Source organism: Marmota marmota, unplaced genomic scaffold, assembly GCF_001458135.2.
Source record: "Marmota marmota marmota unplaced genomic scaffold, marMar, whole genome shotgun sequence".
Taxonomy (NCBI): domain Eukaryota; kingdom Metazoa; phylum Chordata; class Mammalia; order Rodentia; family Sciuridae; genus Marmota; species Marmota marmota.
Window position 1 is genome coordinate 19,286,202 of NW_025999869.1, and position 24,914 is coordinate 19,311,115.

The following is a 24,914-nucleotide window of genomic DNA, read 5'->3' on the forward strand; positions in this document are numbered from 1 at the left end:
GTGGGGGTGCTGTCTGGCCCCCTCCAGTGCTCACTTAGCCCTCCTGCTCCTCATACAGTCCTTGTAAAAGATTTTCCTTTGCACACAATTGTAACACACCCATGTCTCTGGGACAGGAGAGCAAAGGCAGCACATAAGAAGAACCTCGCTGTGGGCCATTTCCTTGCTTGATAGCAAGGAAGGGGCCAGAGCAGGCTCTGTCTTCTCTCTTCCTTCCTGAGGCAAAAATGACGGTAGCTTGGGTCTATTCTGGCTCTGGAAAAATACCCTATGTTATGTGCGTTCAGGAAAATTCTTTATATTCCAACTTAATGGCATTGATGATTAGTCATGATGGTTATCAAGAAAATGTTAGGTTCAACATATCCAAAGTAAAAGTTAAAGGTATGAATTGAATTTAAAGTATTCCCTTTAAAAATATTACATTAAAAGAAAAAAAAAAAAAGAAACTTAGAAGCTTTGGAAACTCTAGGGTTCTTGATAGCAGAAAAGGTCCTATACTTAAGCAGTGGTTTCCAGACACCTAGATTTTGTGAATGAGGAAAATAAGAAATTATGGGTGAGAGAATGAATATAGGTGTGAGTTAAGGTTAATTTTGCTAAGTAAAAGTGTTTAAAGAGAACAACTACCATCTACTGGTATCTACCTTTAACGGAATTAAGGACACTTGAAGGATCAAAGAAGTGGCCACATCTTGGGTTCAGCTTTGCATTTTCACCATCCCTATCCAGTAACAAGTCACCAAAAGCTCTTCCCCAAGGTTCAGGTGGAATTCAGTAAGCATGAATGTATATGTGGGTCATTCGCAGAGATGAGTCCCAGAAGTCTGACTTTAGTGCTACATGACTAGTGTCATTATTGTTTTTATTCATGAAGGATTTTGGGGGAAAATCTTTAAGCTTGGATTACAACTGGCTAGAAAAGTAAGACTATCTTTGTTTTATAAAAATTACCTGTTTCCCTGGTAAGTGGGGTGCGGTGTTGTATAAGTACTTATATAAGTTCAATCCTGCTGGATCAGAAAGGTATCCTTTTCATAAAAGGGAAGTTATGAAAAATAAGAATTTTTAATGACTTACAAAGAATGCTTGAACAAGTAAATAAGGGAATGGCCATTTTTTTAACTAAAAATTTATAGCAGAATTGGTTGAACCTCAAAGAGTAAAAAGACTTCAGTTAATATCTGGGTATTCCAGGCAAGTGAGTATTCCTATGAACTTCTCCTAGCTGTCCCAGCCTCCTGCCTGCCTCCTGTGGGCTCATATTCTCCACTTGCCATTGGGGACCATCTCTGGGGGTAGTTCTGCTGAATGCAAATCCTGGTACTGGGAGATTCCCACTTTGACTAGCTACAACTACCCTAGGCTAATAATCATGGCAGCCATCTGAGCCACAGAGTTTTCACCTGTCAAAAAGGACAATAGTAGTTACAACTCAGAATTAGTGAATGGAAAGTCAATGAGCTGTCTCATCTAAACAACTCACTTCTACTACTACTACTACTATCACTAAATAATAATAATTAATAATAATGACAATACAATTATTGTTACCATGGAACTGAGTACTTGAATTGGAGTCAGAAGACCTCAGTTGATATCTCAGCCCTACCATTACTGATGTGCCATCAGCCAAGTCAATAAATTTCCTAATCCTCAGATACCTGTTTGTGAAACAGATCACAATATGTCCTGGGTCCATAATAGAAGCTCAACAAGTATTTCTTAGCTCTAATATAGCCAGGATTAGAGATGTGGAATAGCCAAAGTTGGTACAATATGTAGAGTGAGCCCAAGATTTTACCTAGAAAGAGTTTTAGAGACCCACCTGCCAAAAACCCCTAAGAGGACCTTATGTCTTATATTTTTTCCTTTCTCCTGAAAGTGGAAGTCAGTTTCCCACTGCAGTTAATTAGGTATTCTTCATAAATTATTATTAATTACAGTTCACTCCATACCTGATGAAGAAAAGTCTAAGATAAAATGACTAGGAAGTAGTGTTAGTTTGATAAGCTCAGTATGTTGTTTGTAATTATGTATCTCTCTCTCTTTCTCTCTCTCTCTCTCTCTCTCTCTCACACACACACACACACACACACACACACACACACAACACATACATAAGAGATATTAGAATCATACAAAAGGAGGTGATTATCTTCCTTCTTTGATTACTTGTCCAATCTCCTTTGGACTGGTTCATACTAGGTGACAATTTTAAGGAATATTACCAAACTGATGTGTGCTAAGTGAAAAAGGACAAAAGTAAAAGTCATATATAATGTAATGATGTTGAAAGAGGTAGATTTAGGGCAAATATTAGAACTGCCTTCAAATATCTAAAGGGTAACATTAGAATTCAGAGAAAAATTATACTTGGGATACTAAGAAGGAGAACTATGACCAATAGGTAAAGTTACATTACATTATGGCTCAATATGAAGAAAAGATGACAAAGGGAAAAATGGAATTGGCTCTCTTAAGAAAAAGGAAGTCCCTTGAGATAGGAGGCATTCAGTAAGAGACCAGATAATTATTTGTCAGGATCTTTATAGAAGGGACTTCTACATTTATGAGGTGGGAGACTAGTACTTGGCCATAAGCTCTCTCTGATAACTATGAATATTGCCGTGTGACTACTATGTGCTAGTATCATAAAGGGACTAGGTATACATTAATGTATAAGACAGGTGGTCCTTACCCTAGCAAAGCTTACAATCTGGAGAAACAGGTAATAAATGAAAATGCTATGAAGGAATCAGGATGAACTGTCAGAGGATGTCAGAGGTGGCTCAGGAAGGTACATCTCAGGAGTTGATGTTGAAGCTGAGCTTAGTGGAAACCACATTTAAGTGATAAGAGATCATATCCTAGGCAGGAGGTGGTCCAAACTGAGATGAAGTTGGAGAGGCTTGCAGGGACTTTGTGGACCATGTCAAGAATTTAGAGTTTTATTTTGAGATAGGAGGGTCTGAGCCAGGGAATGAAAAGACCCCTTTTATATTCATAAGTTGATTTCAGAAAAGAGAGAGAGAACTAAAGAGAGGAGGCAGATGGGAAAAATAGAGGCCAGTTATAAGGCTGGTGGAGAGACCCAGGAAAGAATTGATTTTGGATACAAAGGAGAGGCTCTACCTTCAGGTTATACTTTGAGGTAGAGGAGATAGGATTGGGTGATGTATTGGCTACAGGGGATGAAGGAAAGAAAAGATTCAAGTTACTATCTTCCTTGAGAATTTGGAGGATGGCAGATGCATTTATGTAGATCACAGAGACTAAAGTAGGGGAGAAGCTCAAGAGATCCATGTTAGATATACTAAATTTAAGATGCTTGGGAGATAGCAAGTGAAATGTCAGTCTTCCAAGAAAACGGAAATCTGGAAGTCAAAGGAGATGGTCAGGCCAGAGACAGAAACTCAAGAGCCTATAATTTGAATATAAAAACAGACTTGCAAGGATCATCTGAAGGAATCTTATAAAGGACTCAAACACTAATGGTTATAACAGTTGCTTTACATGATTAAACAAACCTCTAGTGGAACTTTTTAGCAAGTCCTGTCTTTGGCACACCAAGAAAAATAATCATAAAGCAAACAAATGAACTAAAAAGAACCAGGTGTGGTTCTAATCAGCCAGAGAATCATCTGAAAATGTCCAAGTTCAGACAAATACTCAGTAGGAGGGAGTTGACGGTCCTGGGTCATCAGAGGATGCTATAATCACTGACATAGTGGTGGCATTTATTCTCCAAGGGGGCCAGTGAGCAGAGGGCACCCTCAAATTACCTGATCCCCGATCTTCAGCCACAGGAGCTGATAGATTCAGGGAGCTCCACTGAATCATTGAATTATCTCTGGAAGTCTTGGAGGATTCATAATTTGTAAAGATTGGGTCTTGGATGTCTTCCTACACATTAGATATCAATGTATCCAAACTTGTGCTTTGAAGAAGCTTGATTATCACACATTTGCAGGAAAATTAAAGTTTGGAAAAAGTACCCCAGGGTAATATTTCAGATGGTTTTAGTTGGGTCTCAATTTACAAAATCCTAAGGACAGGATGCTGGGCTTCAGCTGTCCACATTTCCACTCTTGTCTTCAAATCCTTCAAAACCTTTAATTCAAGCATCTGAGAAGGGTTGGATGAAATGATCCTGAGAGGCCCACCCATCTTGTAGTGGCATGCTTTGCTTCTCCTCCCCAAAGAAAGCTTCAATTTTAATGAGACCAGGCTGCTGGGCATCCCACTCCCCCTACCAGGGTGCCTCTGCTGGCTTCTATGAGAATTTGGAGGATGGCAGATGCATTTATGTAGATCACAGAGACTAAAGTCTGCTGGCTGCTTGCTGATCTCCTTAACTTCTCTGCTAAGACCTGGTTGCTCTCAGTGCTCCCCACTTGTTCTTTAATATTTCATGTCTCACTGATGTCCCTTCATTCCTTCTTGGCTCCTAGCAGACAGTTCACTGCATGGTTTACTACTATTTTGTGTGTATTTGTCATCAATTGAATTATATAAAACATTTGGAGAAAAGAGTTGCTGACTTCAAGTCAACTCCCCAAAGTATTTATGAGCATCAATTAAGTTTTAAGCACTGTGCTAGGTACTTAGAAGGTACAAGTTATAATCCTTTAAGGAATGTACATTCTAACATCCAAGCAGAAGAGTGTCTCAATAATTCATGAAAGACTGAATTAATTTTTTTTTTAAAAAAGGGCTATGGAAATACCAAAAAGAGAGAAGCTAATTCTGTGTTTTTACTCTCCAATAATTATGATGAAATTAATTTTTCCCACATTTTTTATTGGGACATTACTATTCTATATAATGATGGGATTTGTTGTTACATATTGGTATGTGCACATAATATAATTCAGCCAATATCACTTCCCATCTATTGTCTTCTGATAGTAGAGGAGAATTAGAAAATCTTCAGGGATTTAATACCAGAAGCCCAGAGTTTGGGGAGTGTGGTGATCTCCTTTGGGAGGATGAGATTAAAACTGAATCTAAATCGTGAGCATCCTTGAATGTTATGGTAAGAAATCAACACTTTACCTAAAAGTAAGGGGATATAGAAGGTTTTTAAGCAGGAGGCCTCAGATCAGCAGCCCATTTGCACTCAGCAGAGAGCAAACAATGCAGACAGTTTTAAGTAAATATGTATCAATTAAATGAAAAATGTAAAGACTCCCATGAGAAGAATAGACAAGGTCAACAATTTAAACCCTGTTAGAGATAGTGGGTGGCTTCAAAGCAAACAGGTCTCTGATGTAAACTTGGGGTTGGTAGTAAAAGGGGGATTGGATTTATTCTCTGAGATGCCAAACGGCAGAATGAGATCAGGGTTACAAAGCCACAGGGATACAGGTTGCTGCTGAATATAATGGCCAGGTTTGCAACTGGTTGAGCTCTTTGACCATTGCTACTTGAAAGGTGTCCATTTGGGGGGACACTGTTGGGGGGATAAGCATCAGGAATAACATGGAATGAATTCATGAGCAAGATAAAAAGTTGAGATTTGACCCGTGGTTCCCCACAGGACGGTCCAATGAGCTGGACTAGTTTGTGATGAAGTTTTCACTCATCAGTGGGGAAATAAGGAAAGATGAGCATTAGAAGTGAGTTTCCAGAAAGTTGAATGTTTGCATTTAAAGGACAGTCCTTTATGTACGATTGACTATTTCCTTCCTTCTTTTCAATGTTAACACATTCCTTCTCTTTAGTAAATGAAGTTTATGTGAAATGCCAACTATCTCTACTCTATCTTATTTTTTTTCCCCCTTTTGACATGGGAAAATCTCTATCTACCCTAAGAAGCAGAAGAGTAGCTAATGAAGAATGAAGTTGAAGAACACTTAGGGGGTCTAGGAAGGGGGTCCATTTCCCACTGGATTAAAGGCACATCCTTCTTACTCTTCCTTCCCTGGGACTCAGGAGCTCAGGGGCTCAGGGTTCCCTCTTTCTAATGAAGATCCAGTCACCTCTTTTCTCCCTTTATACCTCTTCCCATGCTGAGCAGGCTTTGGCAGTCCCTCCCACATAGACCAGTGGAGGGTAAGGTTCTGCTGAAGGTCTTGAGAAGATATGCTACCTGGGTGTAATTTTTCTGCTCCTTTGTCATGGCCAAGCCAGGGTCATTGTTCTGGGCCTGGGGGTCAGAGCATCAGCAAGAACCGAAGCTCATTCTCCCTGTTGAGGCTGATGGGGTCTGGGACACAAATGGGTGCTGGTGAACCTGGTCCTGGATGCTGGTCTTGTCCTAATCACTTCTCTTTTGAGGGATGATCTCAAAGGCCCCGTCCATCTTCAGTCCATCTGACATCATTGCTGTGTAAATCATGTGAGGTGAACTGACTGAGGAGCCACAGACTGGGTGGAAAACTGAGGGTCCATAGCTTCTGCTGATCCAGTAGCATAGGGTAGCAAGTAAAGCAGGAGAGGTTCAACCATGACCAAGCAGAAGGACACGAGGAGTTAGTGGGGATATATCAGGAGACTCAATTAAAATGCAAACATTCCCAGGCCTCCTTAAGGAATACAGGTATGATAAAAGTTCCCTCCACCTGTGACATTCCAGATGGTGTCCCCTCTTGAGCATGCTGAAGGAACAGACAGTTTGTGATATGCACAGAAAGAAAGCTGGATAGTGACTCAGCCAACAGATAGAGGCCTTGTCTTTGATTCGGACTCTACAAAACAACACAAAGGAACTGGATTAAAAAAAAAACAGAAAAAAAACACCCATATATAAAGTACCTGAATCTCTCCTCTATTTGTGGAGGTAAGAATCTGAAGGCCTGATTTGAGTATTTCATTAATTTCTGATCAAGTAATACGGCTGACCATGCAACTAGCTAGAGTGACTGGTCACTGCATTTTGTTCAGGACTTTCTTGGTTTCAACACTGAAAGTCCCACAGCTTAGGAATGCCTTTAATTCCAACCAAACCAGGACAATTGGTCCCCCAAACTATAGCTTAGTTTTGCTGTTTGCTAAATGGGAAGAATTACATACTCCTGCCCCAGCTATGTGAAGGCCAAGGGTCAGATGAGAAGACAGATGGGAAAATCCTTTCAGGTGTATTCTGGGCAAATGCAGGTGGCTGGATTGGAAGCACCACTAAGACCCCTCTTAGAGTTGGCACATGCTCTATCTAACACACCTTGCTGCTTTGCGGAACCCTAGTCATCTCATGGGCCTTGAATGCACATTGTACTCTACGAATCCTTTTGCAATGAACCAAAGCAGAATGGATCAAGCCTTCTTTCTGGTTCCACTGTACTTGAGCACCCTCTAACAGCAAACTTATCATTCCATTGCTTCTCTGATCAGACTGAGGGCTCTTTTTTTTGGGGGGGGAGTAAGAACCCTGAATCCCATACAATAGCTAATACAGTAACTGCTCCATAAATGTTGAATGAGGAATAGTTTTTAATTCTTTACATCTACCACAAGGGTTAGTTGAACTGCATATTAGTTTTGCATGTGTGAATACATATTTCTGGCCCTTTAACATTCTTTAGGATTCTATGAATAAGAGCAGCTAATATAGCTCAGAGATCTGGATGGGGACATGAAGTCTGGCTCCCCCAGCAGGAATTTTGCAAACAGAAAGCCTTTCTAAGGCATATCTGATTCCCCAGCCCACCCCATATAGAGAGAGGCAGGTGTCAATGGTTCAAATGCAACTCATAGTAAACCACATCTGGTTCCATAATGCAAAAGCATTTGTCAGCAGCAGCAGGCACACAGCTCTGTGTCAGATACTTGACAAAAGCTAACAGAGGGAAGAGTGGAGGTCTCCACACAATTAACAGAGGGAGAGGAAACACCATTCAGGATGAGAGCTAGCCTGCTGGTCCCATCTCAGACACCTCTGGTTCAATGAAAGGAAGAAAAGCTGGGCCAACCCTAAGGATGGGCAGATGTCAGCGTGCAGAGGCTGCTGGGCAGGCCAGCCAGAACACTATTTTCATATAGGCCTTAAAATACACAGGGTCTGGGGCTGGGGATATAGCTCAGTTGGTAGAGTGCTTGCCTTGCACACATAAGGCCCTGGGTTCAATCCCCAGCACCACACACACACACACACACACACACACACACAATAAATACACAGGGTCATAATGCTAGAGAACTATCTCCTTCAGTGATAGAGAAAAGCTCCAGGAGAAGAAAACTGATCATCCAGGCCTCCTGCCCCTCGATGGAGCTGGTATCTCTAGTCCTTCCATGTTCTCTCCTTCCCTCTTTCCATCATTACCTGCAGACTTTCATCTCTTGCTTCAAGAGCTCCATGTGTATCTTTCTTTTATAGTGTAATTCTGTGAGAGCTTTTGTTTGAGGAAATGATTCCCTGCTGAAAACAATGATAACAAAGATAGAAAAAGAATGCATGAGTTATCTCCTCTTTACCCCTACTGTATGTATGCTTGCAGTAGCTTTTATCCGAAATAACCTCTCTTGCTCATAGGTGTTCTCCTGACTGGTTAAGGATCTGTTCAAGGACCCTAGCCTCCCCCAGGAAGATTTCCTAGAACTCTCATCCTGGAGAGGGGCAAGATATTGACCTCGGCCTTTTTTTTTCTACTGTGCCTCATTTGTTCATTTCTCTATTTTTATGGTATCCCTTTCTCTTTATAACAAGGTTAGTTGTTACCGCACTGTATCTATCTTCTCTTCTTCCTCCTCCTCCTGCTCCTCCTCCTCCTTCTTCCTCTTCTTCTTTCTCTCTCTCTTTATCTCTATCTCTATCTCTTTTGGTGCTGGGGATTGAGCCCAGGGGCACTTAACCACTGAACCACATCCCCAGCCCTTTTTATATTTTATTTAGAGACAGGGTCTCCCTAAGTTGCTGAGGCTGGCTTTGAACTTGTGATTCTCCTGCCTCAGCCTCCCGAGTTGCTGAGATTACAGGTTTGCATCACCACATCTGGCTTCCTTCTTCTCTCTTAAAGAATTTTGGATCATTCACATAAAAATTACAATTCCTAGTTTCCTTGGAAAAATGAGAAGATCTGGCAATTTTCCCACATATCAATATTAGGCCAGAAGTCAGAGGAGGCTGCCCCTTGTCCCCTCTAGATGAGGCACATACTCTTGCTACAAAGACCTCATTACTTCCTGTGATCTCCCTGAGCCTCTGACAGCAAGGGGTGGTGGGTAAGTGCATAGAAACTGAACTGGGCTCCAGTTCTACCTCTGCCACTTACCAGTTATGTGACTTTAACAAGTCACTTAACCTGTCTGTGTCACTGATTTATTATCTAAAATATGAGAGTCTTAATAGCATCAACTTTATTCTTGTGAGGATTACATACATTAGGGAATGCATAGGTGGACTTACAGAAGGCTTGCCATCATTAGCAAATGTTATTTGCAAAACAATTAGGAGCTATCATTATTATTTGTCCTAGTGCATTGTGGGTTTGTTTCTGAGTAGAGAAGTATTGTCTGTAGTCTTGACTCTACTAATGATGAAGAAACCACAGGGGGTTTACCTCTGCTCCATTTCACTAATTTACTTTACCTGGCTCCAGTGGGGGAAAGGTTATGGTCCCAGCACTAGAGATGAGTCTTGGTGGTAATGTGGTTGTAATCCACTCATCTTTGCTTTCTTAGAGTACTTACTTTAGCAGTTTGAAAATACTATACTTGGAATGCAGGTAGAATTAAGTCACACGGTCATAAACTTTCATTAATGTTTACTAGCAATGGCCAAAGAGATGGATGGGTTGAAAGTCAGTTGGCTTAATTTGGGTTGTATGAGCTATTTGGTGGACCAGTATTCCATGGTTCTCATGAATCAGACATTGCAGACACAGCAAGGGATTTGACAATGTGCTTATCCAGTTACCGCATCCATGGAAGTTGGCCAGGTAGGAAGTGGTCCATGTGATAAGCAATCAGTGGGGGTCTCCTTCATGCTCAATTCTCCTCGAGGTTTTTCTGGGACAGTGGCCCCTTGCTTCACTGAACTGTACCTGAAAATATTGGGGGAGGGAAGAAGGAAGCAACAGGAGCAAAGAAATAGGAGTGGGGAAATGCTGCGGGGTTGCAGGCAACGAAAAGACTGGCTTGGCTTGTGCTAAGGACTTGTTTTTTTTAAACATTTCTCCAGAGGAATAAAGTCATCTCATGGGAATAGAGAATATGATGAAGAGGTCATTATGCTCTTTTCCTGCTAGATGATTGCTCTGAGAAGGATGAATAATGTTTCTCAATTTCCCTGCCTGGATTTCTTTGGTCTGGAGATTCTGCAGGCTAACCACCTCCACCTTTTAGGAGGAAGTTGCGTGCCTTTGGTTAAGGATTCACCTAAGCCTTTGTCTCTTTGTGAATGAGGAAGAGGTGATCAAATATGATTATGGAGACCTGATCTTAGGCCATGGGGCCATTCATAAGATGTTACTAGAACATGGTCCAGAGCTTCTCTGCAGGGGGTCAACTTGGGGCCACCTGTAATCCCTTCCTTACTGCCTGTCTTGTTTAGATACTGGAGCTTCCTACTTTCAGGCTTATGAATGGATACCATGTGGCTGTTAGCTGATCATCATTTTGTGCATAGACTATAAAAGGGAATAAAACTTCATATCTGAACATCTCCCTCTTGGTATCTTGGAATTTCTGCCTCATTGCCACGAAGACAGGTTGAGTGTAGTCTGTCCCAGAGAAGCCAATCATGTCTAATTTCAGTCAGAAACCCGAACAAACAGAATAGTTGTGAGTGTTGAGTACTGCATAAAGGAAAAGAAAAAGAAGAAAGAACTCCTCATGCACCATGAACACTTCATTATTGATTCACTTTATTCCTACCGCAAAACTTAGAGCAAGAGCTTGTCTGGAAGATGAGAAAACTAATCTTCGGAGATATTAAATCATGAAATTTAACACTTCTTGGACACTTTACTGTGTGCAAGGCACTGTGCTAAGCACTTTGTATCTTCTCATTTAATCACTGAACAACCATTGGGAAAATGCCAGCATTATCTCCAGTTTTTGTATTTGGGGAAACTAAAGCTTAGGGAGGTGAAGGAACTTATCTGAGAGACTTTTGCTATGAACTGGCCACATGGGATTCATACTCAGCCTGACTTCAGACCCCTAGCCGTCGGTGGGTAGCCCATACTTCTTGCCTTTTCCCAACATCACGAGGCTTGTAAATGTGGGAGCAGGGTTTGAACTCAGGACTGATCAACACTAAAGCACATCTGTTTTCCAAGCCGACAGGCCCCAGGTGGCAGAGCTAGGATGCCCATCCAATCCTTTCCCCTCCTGGCACTGCCTTAGAAAAGTCAAAAGACCCAGCAAGTCTGAAATAAAGTTGCTGACGAGAAGGGGAGTAAGGAAAAAGGGAGAGAGGGAGAGGGAGGGAGGGAGGGAGGGAGGAAGAGATGCTATTTTTGACAGAAACAGCCTCTTAAAAGAAAGCAACATACAATTTGTATATCAGCAGGGAGAAGGCAGTGCCTTGGTGGGCAAATCACAGCCTGCATGCTGCTGTTCTCACCTAGGTAAAGGCCACTCGTTTCCTGTGCTGTTCATCTCCCCAGATCCATCCTTGCACCTTGCGCTTGCCACCTTCCTCCTCTCTGTCTCTCTCTAATGTGTTGCTTTGCTGTTGACGTGTTTCTCAGCTAGCTGTGATCAAAATGGAGCTCTAACAAGACCAGATGCACATTTGTCTTTGTGATTTCACCAGGATCCTGCAAAATAAATCAGCCCCGTGGAGCTCCAGCCTATCTAGTTCTTCAAGAGGGAGTGCTTGGGCTTCGGAGGCCACTTGGTATCTCATGTCCCTGATGTTTTCCTTGGAAGTGTTAAAGAGGCCACCTTAGAAGGTGCAGAGGCAGTGATGGGTGCCTCTATTAGCACAGAGGCAGGGTTGTGAACAGAAGGAGGGTTTCAAGAGTCGGGGCTCATACCTAAGTTCCCTCCCTCAAACCCCTTTGAGAATATGGACAGAGTACCATCTCCCTGACTCTCAGTTTCCTAACCTACGAGAAGGAAGTAATAGAATAGAAAGCAAAAGGTGAGAAGATTCATGCTCGAACATCCACAGGGCCCTGAGTGTATTGCCTAGCACATTTTAGGTGTGAAATGGACGTAAATCTCCCCTTCCCACCCCCAGTCTAAAATTATCTTCTTTTCATTGCTGAAAGGAATCAAGAGTGTATATAGTTTGGGAGCGCATAAAATTCCTGAGGGGTTTTCTTGGTCCAATCTGTCATGGATAAGCAAGAAAAGCTTCATACCTGCTGGAAGTACCCATTTCCATTTTTAGGTCCGTGGAATGACGTGAATCAGTGCTATGACCCTGATCCTGGAGGGCATGCTTGTGCCCCACGAATGTAGACGGTGCCGAATGGAAATGAGGATTCCCTAGGGAATTCAAGCAGAGCTTTCCTTCCTGGAATCTCAGGCTTCTTATTTCTGTTTTGGCTGGGTAGGTCTGCGTGCTGTTGTGTGTGTGTGTGTGTGTGTGTGTGTGTGTGTACACCTGCTGGAATTGGATACTAAATGATCATTATCTTCTGGGTAATCATTTCTTCCTCACACTTCCCTCCTTGTGTCCTTGAGAAGCCATTCTTGCCTAGTGGTTGAGAAGAATTCCCGGAATCAGGCTACCCAATTTGAAAATCCAGCTCAACTCATCTTGGAGGTGTTCTGTGACCTTCCTATGCCTCAGTTTCCTGAACTGTATGATGAGAACTTACTGTCACAGTTTTGTTGTCTAAATAAGATAATGCTCATCAAATTCTTCTTAGAAGTGCCTGGAATGGCCAATGCTCAATAAATATTAGCAATAAATCTTATCCTTAATACTATTAAAATGCCACATCAAGCCCTTGCCACCCCTCTGCCTGGGCTTTCCTACTGGACCACTGCCCCAGTATCCTAGGAAGCTTTCTGGGTCTTCTCTACAATGCATCCCATGTGTCTTCACCTGAGAAAGCTGCTATATTGATGCCGCTCTTCCTTGGCAAAACTCCAATCTACACACGTGCACACACGCACACACATTCTCTCTCTGCCCTCCTCCCTTCCTCTGCCCCTGTCTCCTAACCTCCCTCCCCATTTTTGTCTCTCTGCCTTTTTATCCTCCCCCCCCCATTCCCTCCCTCTCTTCCTTTTTCTCCAGCTCTTCTGAAAACGTGGGCAAATCCAGTCTCTTTGCTCAGAGGCCTCTGTCTCTGATCAGGCCTGACCTGGGTCAGAGAGTTCATGGGGTTACCATGACAACGAGCATCCCTGGCTACCCATCAGGAGGCAAGGACCAATTGAAAGGGACTGTCATTTTCCCTGGGACATACTGTATTTATCCTCAGCAGCAGGCTGTGCACCAGTACTGTGCAATGGGAAGAGAAGCTGTTTCTTGTGAGGGTGGGAGGGAGGGAGAAAATATTAGAGTTTTTTTTTATATGTTCTCTGTGGAGGAGGACCACAGATTGTTCTCAGAGAGAGACATTTTATTTCTAATACAGCCAATGTGTGTGTGGGGTGGTGGTGAGGGGTGAGGGTGGGGCTCCTGTACGTTTCTGATGAACACAGTTGGTTTTACAAAGGAGGAAAAATAAGTAATTTGGCTCCGAAGTGACTTTTGGGTAGGTCTAATGGGAGGCGAGGGGTGGAAAATGAACTTTAATGAGTATCCTCTGTGACAGGCACTTTATGCTATTTTACCAAATTGTCAAAGCAACCGCACAGAATTATTATGATTCCAATTTTACGGATAAGAAAACAGAGGCTTATAAAGTTGTCGTTATTTACCTGGGGAGGTCATCCTGCTGGGCCCTGTACCTGGCTGGGGCTGTTCGAGTCCAGGGATTATGGTTTGGATGCCATCCCACAGCTTCCCTGATACCTTCCCATCCTAGTCATTTTCTTTCTTTCTGAGGGCTCCCTGTTCTGTCTCCTCAGACCACTCATCCATCTCTCTTCCCAAAACTTTTCTCTCTCTCTTTCCTAGAGCAGAACCCCCTGGGTAGATGTTCCTGGGTCTCACCCTGGTCCCACACAATCAGGTGGTTAGAGGAAATCTGAGGAATGAGGGACTAGACAGGGGCATTTTAAAGCAGCTTCCCTAGACAATGTTGATACCTACTGTGGAGCTGGGGGAGGGTTCTTGAGAGCAATAGATTGAACACCTCCCAGAGTAGGAGTGGCACTTGCTTATTTATTTCCCAATTATTTTCTGGATCAATGTGATTCTCTAAGAGGAGAACAATCTACAGCTTTCTGTAGCACTCAGATCTGTGCTAGGCAAGGAAAAGATGTTCAGAGAAGGCCCACATGGCCAATCTGAAGATACACTTGTTTTCTGGTTTCAGTGTGTGTGTGTGTGTGTGTGTGTGTGGTGGGGCAACTTGGAGACCCCCCAAACTCTGAAAGTGAGAACACTCTCCTCAAAAGCCTTATGATATATCATCATTGAGTCACAGTCTAAACTTTCCTCCCCTCACTTTTTTTTTTTTTTTTTTTTTTTAGCCAATGTCTATATAGACAAGCAGTTCTTGGTAGAGGATTTCCGGTGTAGAGTTATGTGCAGGAGAAAAAATATATTCAGTTGGGAATGCCACTGAGGCTAAATGGTTGATGAGCATTTTTGAGCTCATGTTATGTTTAGAAAAAGAACAAAACAAATACAGGTAGACACCACCAATGCAGCTGGAGGTGGGAGAAGTTCATTGGCAGCCTGTATCATTCTTGCTATGATCCTAAGAAGCCTGACTCAGCAGTGGCAGCAGTCATTCTGTTTTGGAAGTAAAGTTCATATCTTCCCTTTTTCTGTCTTGGTCAGTAGCAGTTCATACTTAGTCGGTTCTTAGGCAACAAACATCCTAGGAAGTTTATGGAACAGACTCCTTTCCCAAACTTCCCAGCTTTAACATGAAGGCTATGACTGGTGATGAACATGGGAGTCTACCACTTCTTCCGTCTGTCCTCATCTCATTATAACCCATGACCATGTTCATGAACCTCTATTAAGATGACTGCAAGAGGATAGGAAGGGCAGCAGAATACAACAGACACTAGTATGGCAGTATGTAAAAACGTGGATGTGTAACCGATGTGATTCTGCAATCTGTATACGGGGTAAAAATGGGAGTTCATAACCCACTTGAATCAAATGTATGAAATGTGATATGTCAAGAGCTTTGTAATGTTTTGAACAACTAATAATAAAAAAAAGAAAAAAAAAGATGACTGCAGTTGCCTTCTAAATGACTTCTTTGCCTGTGACCCTCTCCTTTTCCTGATTCTCATTGCACTGCCATAGTATTATTTTTGGAAGCCTGCCTGATCATGGTTAATTCCTGACAGTCCCCTCAATGGCCTTTGCACCCAAACAAAAATGCAGAGGCGTTTGAGATCCTTCACCATAGGACTACAGCTAACCACCTGTCCTTCCTAATGTACTCTCTCATCAATACAGATAAGCCAGCTTTTCCTGAACCTGAGCCCTATCTTTCCCACCTCTGTATTTGCCCTCTTTGTTCCCTTCTCCCCACTTGCCATCTATCACAGTTCTTCAAGACCCATCTCAGATGTTACCTCTGCCATGAAACCTTTGCAAATCCTCCCATTCAAATGTTGACACTTTTCATTTTGGTAAAATAATGAGGATCTATGTAATTCTGCTCAGGAGCTGGACTCGATTATGCAAGGGGCTGGGGTTGCATTTCTCATAACCCCTCTTTGCAGTCTATGCACAGGGCTTTGTGTGGGGAAGTGTTCAGAGGTGAAGCTGTAAAGCTAAATGAAGAGCACAGGGAGTGGGTCTCAGACCTTCCTCAATGCCCAGGACCCATTAGGCTGAAGGGAGAAGTTGCACTGTGCTCCTGTCCCCTTGGCCCATACGTCTGCCTTGGACAGGACACATGACAGAAGACAAACATGTCATGATCACAGAGACCAGAGAAGACTCCATATAACCACAGTCACAGTTAAAGACCAGACTTGACCAATGTCATGATTAGGGTACAACTCTTAGTAAATCCACTGATGTCCTGGTGGATGGTTCTATGGAGAATCATTAGATGAGACTTTAACTGAGGCCAGTTGGGTGTGGATACCTTCTTGGGTTGATAGAACACGGGCCATGCACCCTTACTTAGGAAATTTGAACACATGTCTCTCACTGAAGGACTTATTCATCATAATAAGAGATTTCAATTGAGACCAGCAGATACATTTAGTTGTCAACAAAGGGGCCGATAGATCATCATTAGTGGATTTACCAAAAGCCTTTCCTCAGTGACTGGCATTGGCCGCTCAGGTCTTTATCCACAACCTGATAGCTTCTGAAACACAACTTAGCCCCTCGCCCAACCCCAAACATGCAGTGACGGCCAACAAACAGCATCTGCTTCCAAGAAACACCACCTGTCCAAATGGAAACTCAACAGCCAACACTTCACTTCATTTAGTATTTGTTTCCAGAGCAGAAGAGACAAAGAAAAAAAAAATCATTCTGTCACTAACACAGCCTTTTAACACTCTCTGGGGACTGTGGTCTGGGTTCTGCCAAGTAGACCTGGCAAGTTTTAGAGGAACATTTGGGCCTTCGATATCAGTTTTCTGATTTTCTGAGGCAGAATGGGGTGGTCTGCTTTGGAACCTGGAGCTTGTTGAGGGCAGCCGGAAGGAAGAACACCTCCCAGGTGTGGTGAGGTCTGGCTTTTCAGAGAGCAAGCGGTAGAGAAGGACCGCCAGGAAGTAAACCTGGAGAACATCTGCCCGTGAGGCTGCAATAGCCCTGACTCTATTATAGAGTAGAAGAGAAGTTTGTCACAGTGTCTACAGCTTCCTGAGGCTCATTTCTAGAGCATAAACACTTCTAAATACCTTGCAGTGTTGTGAATGGCAGAATAGTATCTTAAAAGGCATTTTCTATAATTCAAACTAATTGAAAAACAATATCGACTTCCTCTGCAAATCATTGTTAAGCATGCACCTCCTGTTCAATGGGTCTAGAGTAAATTTTGGTGGCTCCTTTACCTTTCTTCTTTCTTTCCAAAAAAATCCCTGCAAAATGTTTTCCTGGGATCAAATTGGTGCATGTAAGATTTCTGGAGTAGGCACATGTGTACATGGCATTTGGTTTGTTAGGGTTTATTTATTTATTTATTTTTTGTTGTTGTTTTAACTACATCTTGGTGAAATGGCACCATTTGGGGTGAGGCAAAGTTATGATGGAAATCTGGCTGGTTGTGTGTGTGTGTGTGTGTGCGTGTGTGTGTGTGTTCATTGTCACCATTATTTGATGGTATGTTTCATGGAACCTCTATACTATTGGTGGCTAAACAATGATCCCTTTTAATGCACATAAGAGAAATAAGATCCCATAGAGATTAGAGGGACTTTCTCAAGTCATAAACTCAAGGCCCCCTTGGATGGGTGCTACACTTCTATTTCTCAGTCAGGAGCTATAATGGCCCCATGGTTGTCATCAGTTTTGCCACTGGAGAAAAGAGGAGCATTGGGAGAGGTCTGAAAACGTGACCATCCGTCAGATATCTTGACTTGCCAATTGTTCCATCAGTGATCTGTAATTGGAACATGGTTCTTTCCATTTCTCTCTCTCTTGTTCTGTCTCATAATCAATAACTGGCTTACTGTGTCTTTTACGGGGATGTAAGAAAAATAATTACATTTTTCTTTACTACATAGTTGAATTATTTACAGTGTTTACCCCGGGAAGAATTCTTGCACATGGAAAACCCATAAAAGCTGTGTTTGGTGTCTAAAAGTGCGTGTCTATCATCTTGAGCTTTCAGAGTTGTGAGTGGACTTCTTTGCACTGCTGAGTTGATGGTTATTATTTGTTCCGTGTGAATGGGTACAGAGAACCTGGCCCTAGTCCAGTTTCCTGTTTTAATGGTGCTGTAAGTCAGAAGGCTCAGCACAACTTTACAGTAAGGTGTGGCCATGAACTCTGGAATCAGATGCTTGACTTTGACATCTGGTTCCTTCATTATCAGCTGTGTCAATCTGGTCAAGTAACTTAAAACTGTCCCTCTGTTTGCTCATCGGTAAAATGGGGACAATGATACTGCATAGAGATGTTTCTGGTCTTCTGTGGCAGAATGGGGTGATCTGTTTTGGAACCTGGAGCTTTTTCAGGGCAGCCAGAAGGAAGAATGCCTCCACAGCCTGTGGCACTTAGGGGCTCACTCAGTGATGGCTCTTATTATAGTGGAAAGTCTTTTGAGAGCAGATAACCTAACTTCCAGGTTCATGCCACTGAAACTTACAATATTTTCTGAGTTGTCACCTGGTTTCAAGCACCTGTGTGTGAGAGGGAGTTGTAGAAGTAGTCGGCTGTTCTCTTAACTTTAAAATGAAGTATTTATATCAAATGATGTTCCTGACTTATAAAACTCCCAGTAATACTGCAGTATTATTACTATTCTTGGGCCTATAAGAACTCATTCTGTACTTTGGGTCTTTATAGGGCCATGTCCTTTAAGTTTTCTCTATAAAAAAATCTCTTCCTTAAAAGACCCTGCTATTTGAATCCTCTTTAAACTTTGCCTAAATTTATACAGAGTCCTTAAAGTTCTTCCAGGAATAAAAGAAATGTCTGATTGACAAATACCAGGCTGTTCGGTTTCCCTTCGTTGGGTCACATTCAACCATGTCTACACTAAATTACATAAAATTCTTCAATGCATTTCATTTGCATTGCTCTTTAAATAATTACAAAAATCCTTTACAAAATTCTCTCCTACTTCATCCACCGTCCTCAGCTTAACATTTTCTCCCCCTATTTGCCTATGTTCTGGGAGCACTGTTCTTCCCTTGGTTTAGCAATTGAGCCGTAACTTCTGGTCTTGGAGTTCATGCATGCTGTCCTCTCTCTCAAGAAGCCCTTCCTACTTTCTCCTAGTTGACTCCTATTGATGTCAGACAGCCATTTGAAAAAAGCATCCTTGGTACAAACAGAGATGTCAAAAATCATGCTCCATTTGTGTATAATAAATCGAAGAGCATTCTGCTGTCATGTATAACTGATTAGAACACATAAATTAAAATCTAAAAACAAAAGCATCCTTGAAAAGTCTTCCCAGACAGACTCCACCCAGTCTGTAGGCCAGATTGGGCTTTTTTATATGTGGGTGTCTTTAAGATCTTCCCTTTGTATTTATTTTTCTGCAGTTTCAAATGAATCAGCTGTTGATTTTCATGTACTTAACCTGATGGATACTCAGTTTTTAACTCTGAGGGTTTTTTCCATAAATTCTGGAAAATTCCTTTTAAATACTGCCTTATTTCTACTCTCTCCATTTGGCATACACAGCACATTGATTCTCTTTCATGTTTCTTAACTTTGTTGCTGTCATTTCTACTTTAAAAAAACCTCTATGTGATATTCCATAGAATTTTCTCTGATTTTACCCCTAGTAGGCTAATTCTCTCTTAAGTTTTGGCTTAAGTTTGGGTTAGCTCTTCCATTGGAAATTTCTTCCAAGGAATAAATTTTATTCTGTAAATTCTAACTCAAATCTTATCATATATGTCTGATCTTTAATGACATTTTTTTTTCTTTAAAAATGCCTTTTATGCCTTTAGTTGTACTGCTGATTCTTGCACATGTAGATTATCACATAACTTTGCCCTGCTTAGGGTAGTCACAGAATAAATAACTCAAGGTTTTGATTTCTTTTCCTTTTGGCCCTAAAGTTTTCCTAACTTGTGTTTTATCCAGGTGTTTTATAGTGAGAGTTTTGTTATGCCACATTGCTGGGAATAGGTGTCCTTTTAGGGCCACTTTTATAGATCATCCTAGTGTCCCTCATAATGTCATTAAACATTAAGCAGTTATCATCTGTTTAATGACTGTCTCTCTTGCACTATGTAGTTCCATGGGGACAGGGACTAAGTTTGGCTCATGACTGTAGCTCCAGCTACTATATCCTATTGCCTAGAACAATGTGGTGGCACCATATTACTGAAATGAATGAAGTGGAGGTAGAGGTGGCCCTGGATGTCATGTCAAGGTGGGTAAAAAACACCTCTGGGTCCTTTTGCATCCTTTGTTAAACTTTTCCACTCTTTCTGGAATGCTATCCTTCCCTCGAATGACTGAATCCCTCTGTGATGACTCAGTTTCTCACAGGTGACTTCACACTGTCTTTTCAATTCCCTTCTACATAGTCTTTCCTGTTTGAACTCATAACCACCATGAACTAAAGAGATCATCCTCTCTTTACAGATGAAGAAACTCAGGGCTGAGACATGAAATGTCTTACTTCCTGTAAGACAATCAATAGTAAATTTAAGAATTCAGTCTGGTTCCTCAGACGCTAAGTGTACAGGATTCTTCCTCAACTGTTTGGAATTGAATATCAAGCTCCTTTATGTGAATATAAAATCCTCTTTGCTGAAGAAACCAATGTCCAGGTAGGAAGTCATACTGTTATTAATTTGGTGCTATTCATTAGGTGGTATCTCAATTTCCATGGCCACAGTCTCAAGACACAAACTACCGGACTTTTCATTTGGACAGTGTGTTTGTTTCTTTCCAGACAAATATTACAAACCATCTCCTGTCAGAGAATCCAGGTTGCTGGAGAGCCCTGTTCATGGCCTAGCTAGATGCAGGGGTATCTGGTCACAGATGGAGTGTCACATATCACATGACGAAAGCACAGGGTTCATGGGCAGTCAACACACTTGGGGGGGGGTGAGGTGAGGCGTGGGGAAGAACATATGGGCAGTGACAGTCATAGCAAGCTGAGGCCCCCAGGTCAATTTCCAACCTCAGGGCTGAAGATCTTAGGTGGCTGGAATCTTCCATGCCCACAGGTGTTGAAGGAGAGCTGGCTTGACAGCTTGCACTGGGCATTGGAGCCATGTGGCAGACACAGAAGCCTCATTCCTGAGATAGGGAGGGAGAGGGAGTACGAAGGAAGCAGATCTTGGCTACTTACCTCAGGGCGGACCCCTTGGGTGTCGCAATGCCATAGCCTTTGGAATCCAAGTTACCTCCCACTTTCATGGTGTCACAGGGTTTCCGCTGCTCAATGTACTCATTCATGGTGGACTCCAGGAGGTAGGCGTATTTGCCCTTGGACTTCCTCACTCGGATCATCCCTTCCTCCGTGGTCCGCACAAAAACGGATGGTTCTGCTGATTTCATGTATGTCCACATCTTCTCGAATACGGCAATTTTAGACCTCTGGGTGGGGAGGAGACAGGAACAAAGCCAGAATTAGGTGCTAGCTGCACTTGGAGGGGGGTTGGCACACATATTGATGAAGAACTGAGTGTGGTTTGATCACACATTCATGAGCCAGATTAGCTCTGGAAGAAACAAATTATGAGTGATTGCAAAATAAGAGGTACTAATTAGTACCAGTAGGTTCCAAAGTACAAATATCTTACAAATACAGAATGAACAGCGTAGCTCAGAATCTTTTAATTACTTTGGAGTAATTATATTTCTCTTAAATATGGGGAGAGTTAAGCACCTGGGTCCCTCTCTGGCTTTTAAAGATACTATAGAGCCCATCTGTTATTGAGTGAGGCTACATTTATACTGTCCAGAAGAAGCAGAGAGTGGAATATCAGTGCAATCTGCTTTTTTCCCCCCAGTGCTGTCTTCTAATAATGAAATAAAGTTGTAGTCTTTCTATATTGCAAGACCTGACCTCAGAATGTAAATTGTTCCCTGATATAGTGATTAGTTTGGGACCCATTTACCTTTCAAAAGGCTTTGAATCTAGACAAACTGTTTTCCTCATCTCCTCTAACTCTCGTTGGGCCTTCTTTCCTTTGGGATTTTGCTTGGAATGTTTACTCCACTTGGTATCTGGTTCTGTCCATCCGCATCCTCCTTCTCATTTCATAGACCAGAGTGAATCCTATGTATTTAGAGACCACCTTGGCTCCAAGGGAAATAGCTCTTAACCTCTGGTGGGTACCAGTACCACATACAGAGATTGCAAACATGCAGGTCCCCATCCTCAACGAGAGATGCTGCTCAGCAAAAGTCTTCCCAGTGGTCCTGATCTGTATGGCTATTGCTGTGTGGCTGTCACTTTGAAATTCAGTATTATGAGGGCTGATGTTCCTATAGGACACACTGTATGGGTCACTCACTGAATGCCAGGCTGGACTGCTCAGACTGCAAGTCATGTCTTCCTGTGCATAGGTCTCAAGCATATAGAAGCTATCTGAGAAAAAGGAAGTCTTCTTACCTAGGGGTCTTTCTGATAATCTAATGAGCACATTGCATGTTACTAAGAATCCAGGGTCCAGGACTGCAGGTTAGTCCTCTTATCTCACATGTTCTTTCTAAAGAGTGTCCTTTTCCCAAGGGGTAGATGCATTTTAGAGATGCTTTTGAAAATGTCTTGGGAATGGACAAGGGTTAAATACATATAAGGGACAACTAATTTTTTAAAATCACTTCTAGAGTCATACAACCTACAAAATTAAGTGGTGAAAAATAGATTGCATACTTATTTATTATAAAATTACCAATATGCACGCAATATCTCATTTTTCTGTGCACAAGTATCAGGTTTATTTCCTTGCAATCAATTAACATCATTTGCTAGCAAGCTATGGATACACAGTTGACACTTGAAACAAGTGATCTATGAAGATATTGAGGGCTCAGAAAAATTCTAGGTCTTGAGGAAAAAAAACAAATGAAAATAGTTACTGAGAATTGGAGTGAGGTGTTTGGTATGGTGAGTTTTAGTTTTAATAATCCATCATTAGATAAGCTAGATCGTTTATTGTTCTACTTCTAAGTCATGGTTGGCTCCACAGGAAATCCTTCCTCTTTAGTCCTTTTCTCCCCATTTACTTCATAAGGAGTTTGGGCATAGTAATATTTAAGTCCCTTGCTCACTTGAAATATCTGATTCTTTACATGAAGGCATTTCAGCCATAACGTCATTATGAGAAGGAATGAAAAAAGGGGAAACTAGGAGGGAGGATTCCAAGGTGAGGGGAGGAAATACCCAAGATCAATCACTGCATTGCCAAAGTATTTAATATTCTTTCCCGAGACATAGTGAAATGTACAAATTCAGACCCAGATTCGCAGATGATCTTCCAGGCATAAAATCAACAAAATACACAGCAGGGCGATTGCAAGATGCAATTTGACCTGACAGGATGGACACAGCAGGGATCTGGGCTGCTGACAGGCTGAGCTGAGGAACCCTCTGGGCAACAGTATGTAGAAAATTAATATGTCCTCTCAGCCTCACCCCAGTGCCCCAGACGCCAAGGCTGTGCTCACAGGCACTCAGAGCGGACTATCAGGGAAATCTAATCTCCAAGAATGCAAAGGTAGCATGACTGGCACGGGCGATTGGAAGCATACTCGGGGTATTTGTTCTTGGATCTCTCCTATCATCTGCAGCTCCCACGGCCCTTCACACATCTTAATTAAACTGTCGATGGAAGATTAAGTGACTCTGGGTTGGGGCTGCCAAGAAGCGCTGGGCTACCATGGGTACTAAAAGCCAGATTTTGCAGACACGGGGGTGGCAGAATTCTTGTCTCGCTGTTTGTTCCCTCTGCCTTGTGGAGGTGGTAGGTGATCTTGTCTCCCTACCCACCAAAGTCTTAGTGGGATGAAAGATCAGAGTCACAGAGATGGAAGGGCTCCTGAGTCATACCTTAGCTGTGCTCTTCTCCTATAGGTAAAGAAACTGAGATTCATGATTTGATAACGAACTGTCAGATGCCATGCAGCTTGTTAGCGGAAGAGCAGGGAGCGAAAATCCTGATCTGCTGATTGCATACCTTGATCTTTACAGTGCAATCAGGTGCCTGGCCTCACCTAAGGATTTTTATCTTCCTAGCTGCAGGACCTTGGGCAAGTCACATAACCTCTCCTAACCTCAGTGTTCCTCTTCTGACAATGGTGCTAACAGTACCCACTGCACAATGTTGCCATGGAGATCACAAGAGAATAATACAGAGGATGCTGACCCAGTGCCTGGCACAGGTAGGAATTCTATAAATGGTGTGAGTTCTGCTCACAATTATGCCTTTTTTTTTTCAGGAATTACTTTGGGGTAGGGATGCTTAACACATGGTTTTCATGGTACCAGCTTCCCTTCCTATACACATGGCAGGCATGGATATGAGTCAAAGAATTCTTTGACATGGAGACCAAATGTGACCTCAGAGCCCCTCTCAACATAGAACCTTAGGTGACCACTATCAAAGCTATCACGAGTTACAATCTATTTCCATCAGGGTAGTCATTAGGGCAAAGAACTTGGAGAATAGGTGCTGTCCTGGTTTCAGATTCCTAACTCTGCTCTGAACGAGAGGTAGTGATATATTATTTGGCATCATTATTATTAAAGGAAACTTTGAAGTCCTATGTCCCAGCTGGGCTTTCATTAGCTAAGGCATGACTATTTTCTCTGGTTCCCAGTTTCCCCAACCATGAAATACATACTAGGGTTAGACTAGAAGTGTCCACGAGCCCATCTGGCAAAAGGAGTGATCTTTTTAAGGGCATTCATTAGTTAACAACAACATCGTGTTGGGACAGTGTGGTTCAGTGGCAAGAATACCTGGGTGGGAATGGGGAAACTCAGATTTGGTACCCACTCCTGATACACTTGTATCAGGACTTTCCTGAATTTTATTTTCTTCTCTAGAAGTGGGCACCATAATCCCTGTTCTGCTTTAGGTCACAGGTGAAACAACTGAGACCATGTGCCTGAAAAGTGTTTTGGGAACTGAGGTGTGCTATGAATGTTTGGAGACGGCAGTGTTATTAAGTGAATTGGATGGACCACGACTGCATTACGGGTTGGACCATAGAATTGGCTTTATGGGCAAACATAAGGTACAACTTCTGTTGCAGGGTAAAAATGTCAGAGAATTGTACTGGATTACAAAGTGGTTTTTCTACTAACCAGGTA

The 24,914-nt window shown here is 42.3% G+C and overlaps 1 protein-coding gene across 2 annotated transcripts in view; it reads right to left on the reverse strand.

The window, feature by feature from the left end:
• The window catches only part of Gria1 (glutamate ionotropic receptor AMPA type subunit 1), a 302,305-nt gene that overhangs the window by 20,421 nt on the left and 256,970 nt on the right, over positions 1-24,914 (reverse strand). For both annotated transcript variants that reach the window (XM_015492696.2, XM_015492695.2), the window contains exon 13: positions 20,940-21,187. In XM_015492696.2, the coding sequence (XP_015348182.1) occupies positions 20,940-21,187 (248 nt within the window). The remainder of the gene's footprint in view (positions 1-20,939; positions 21,188-24,914) is intronic.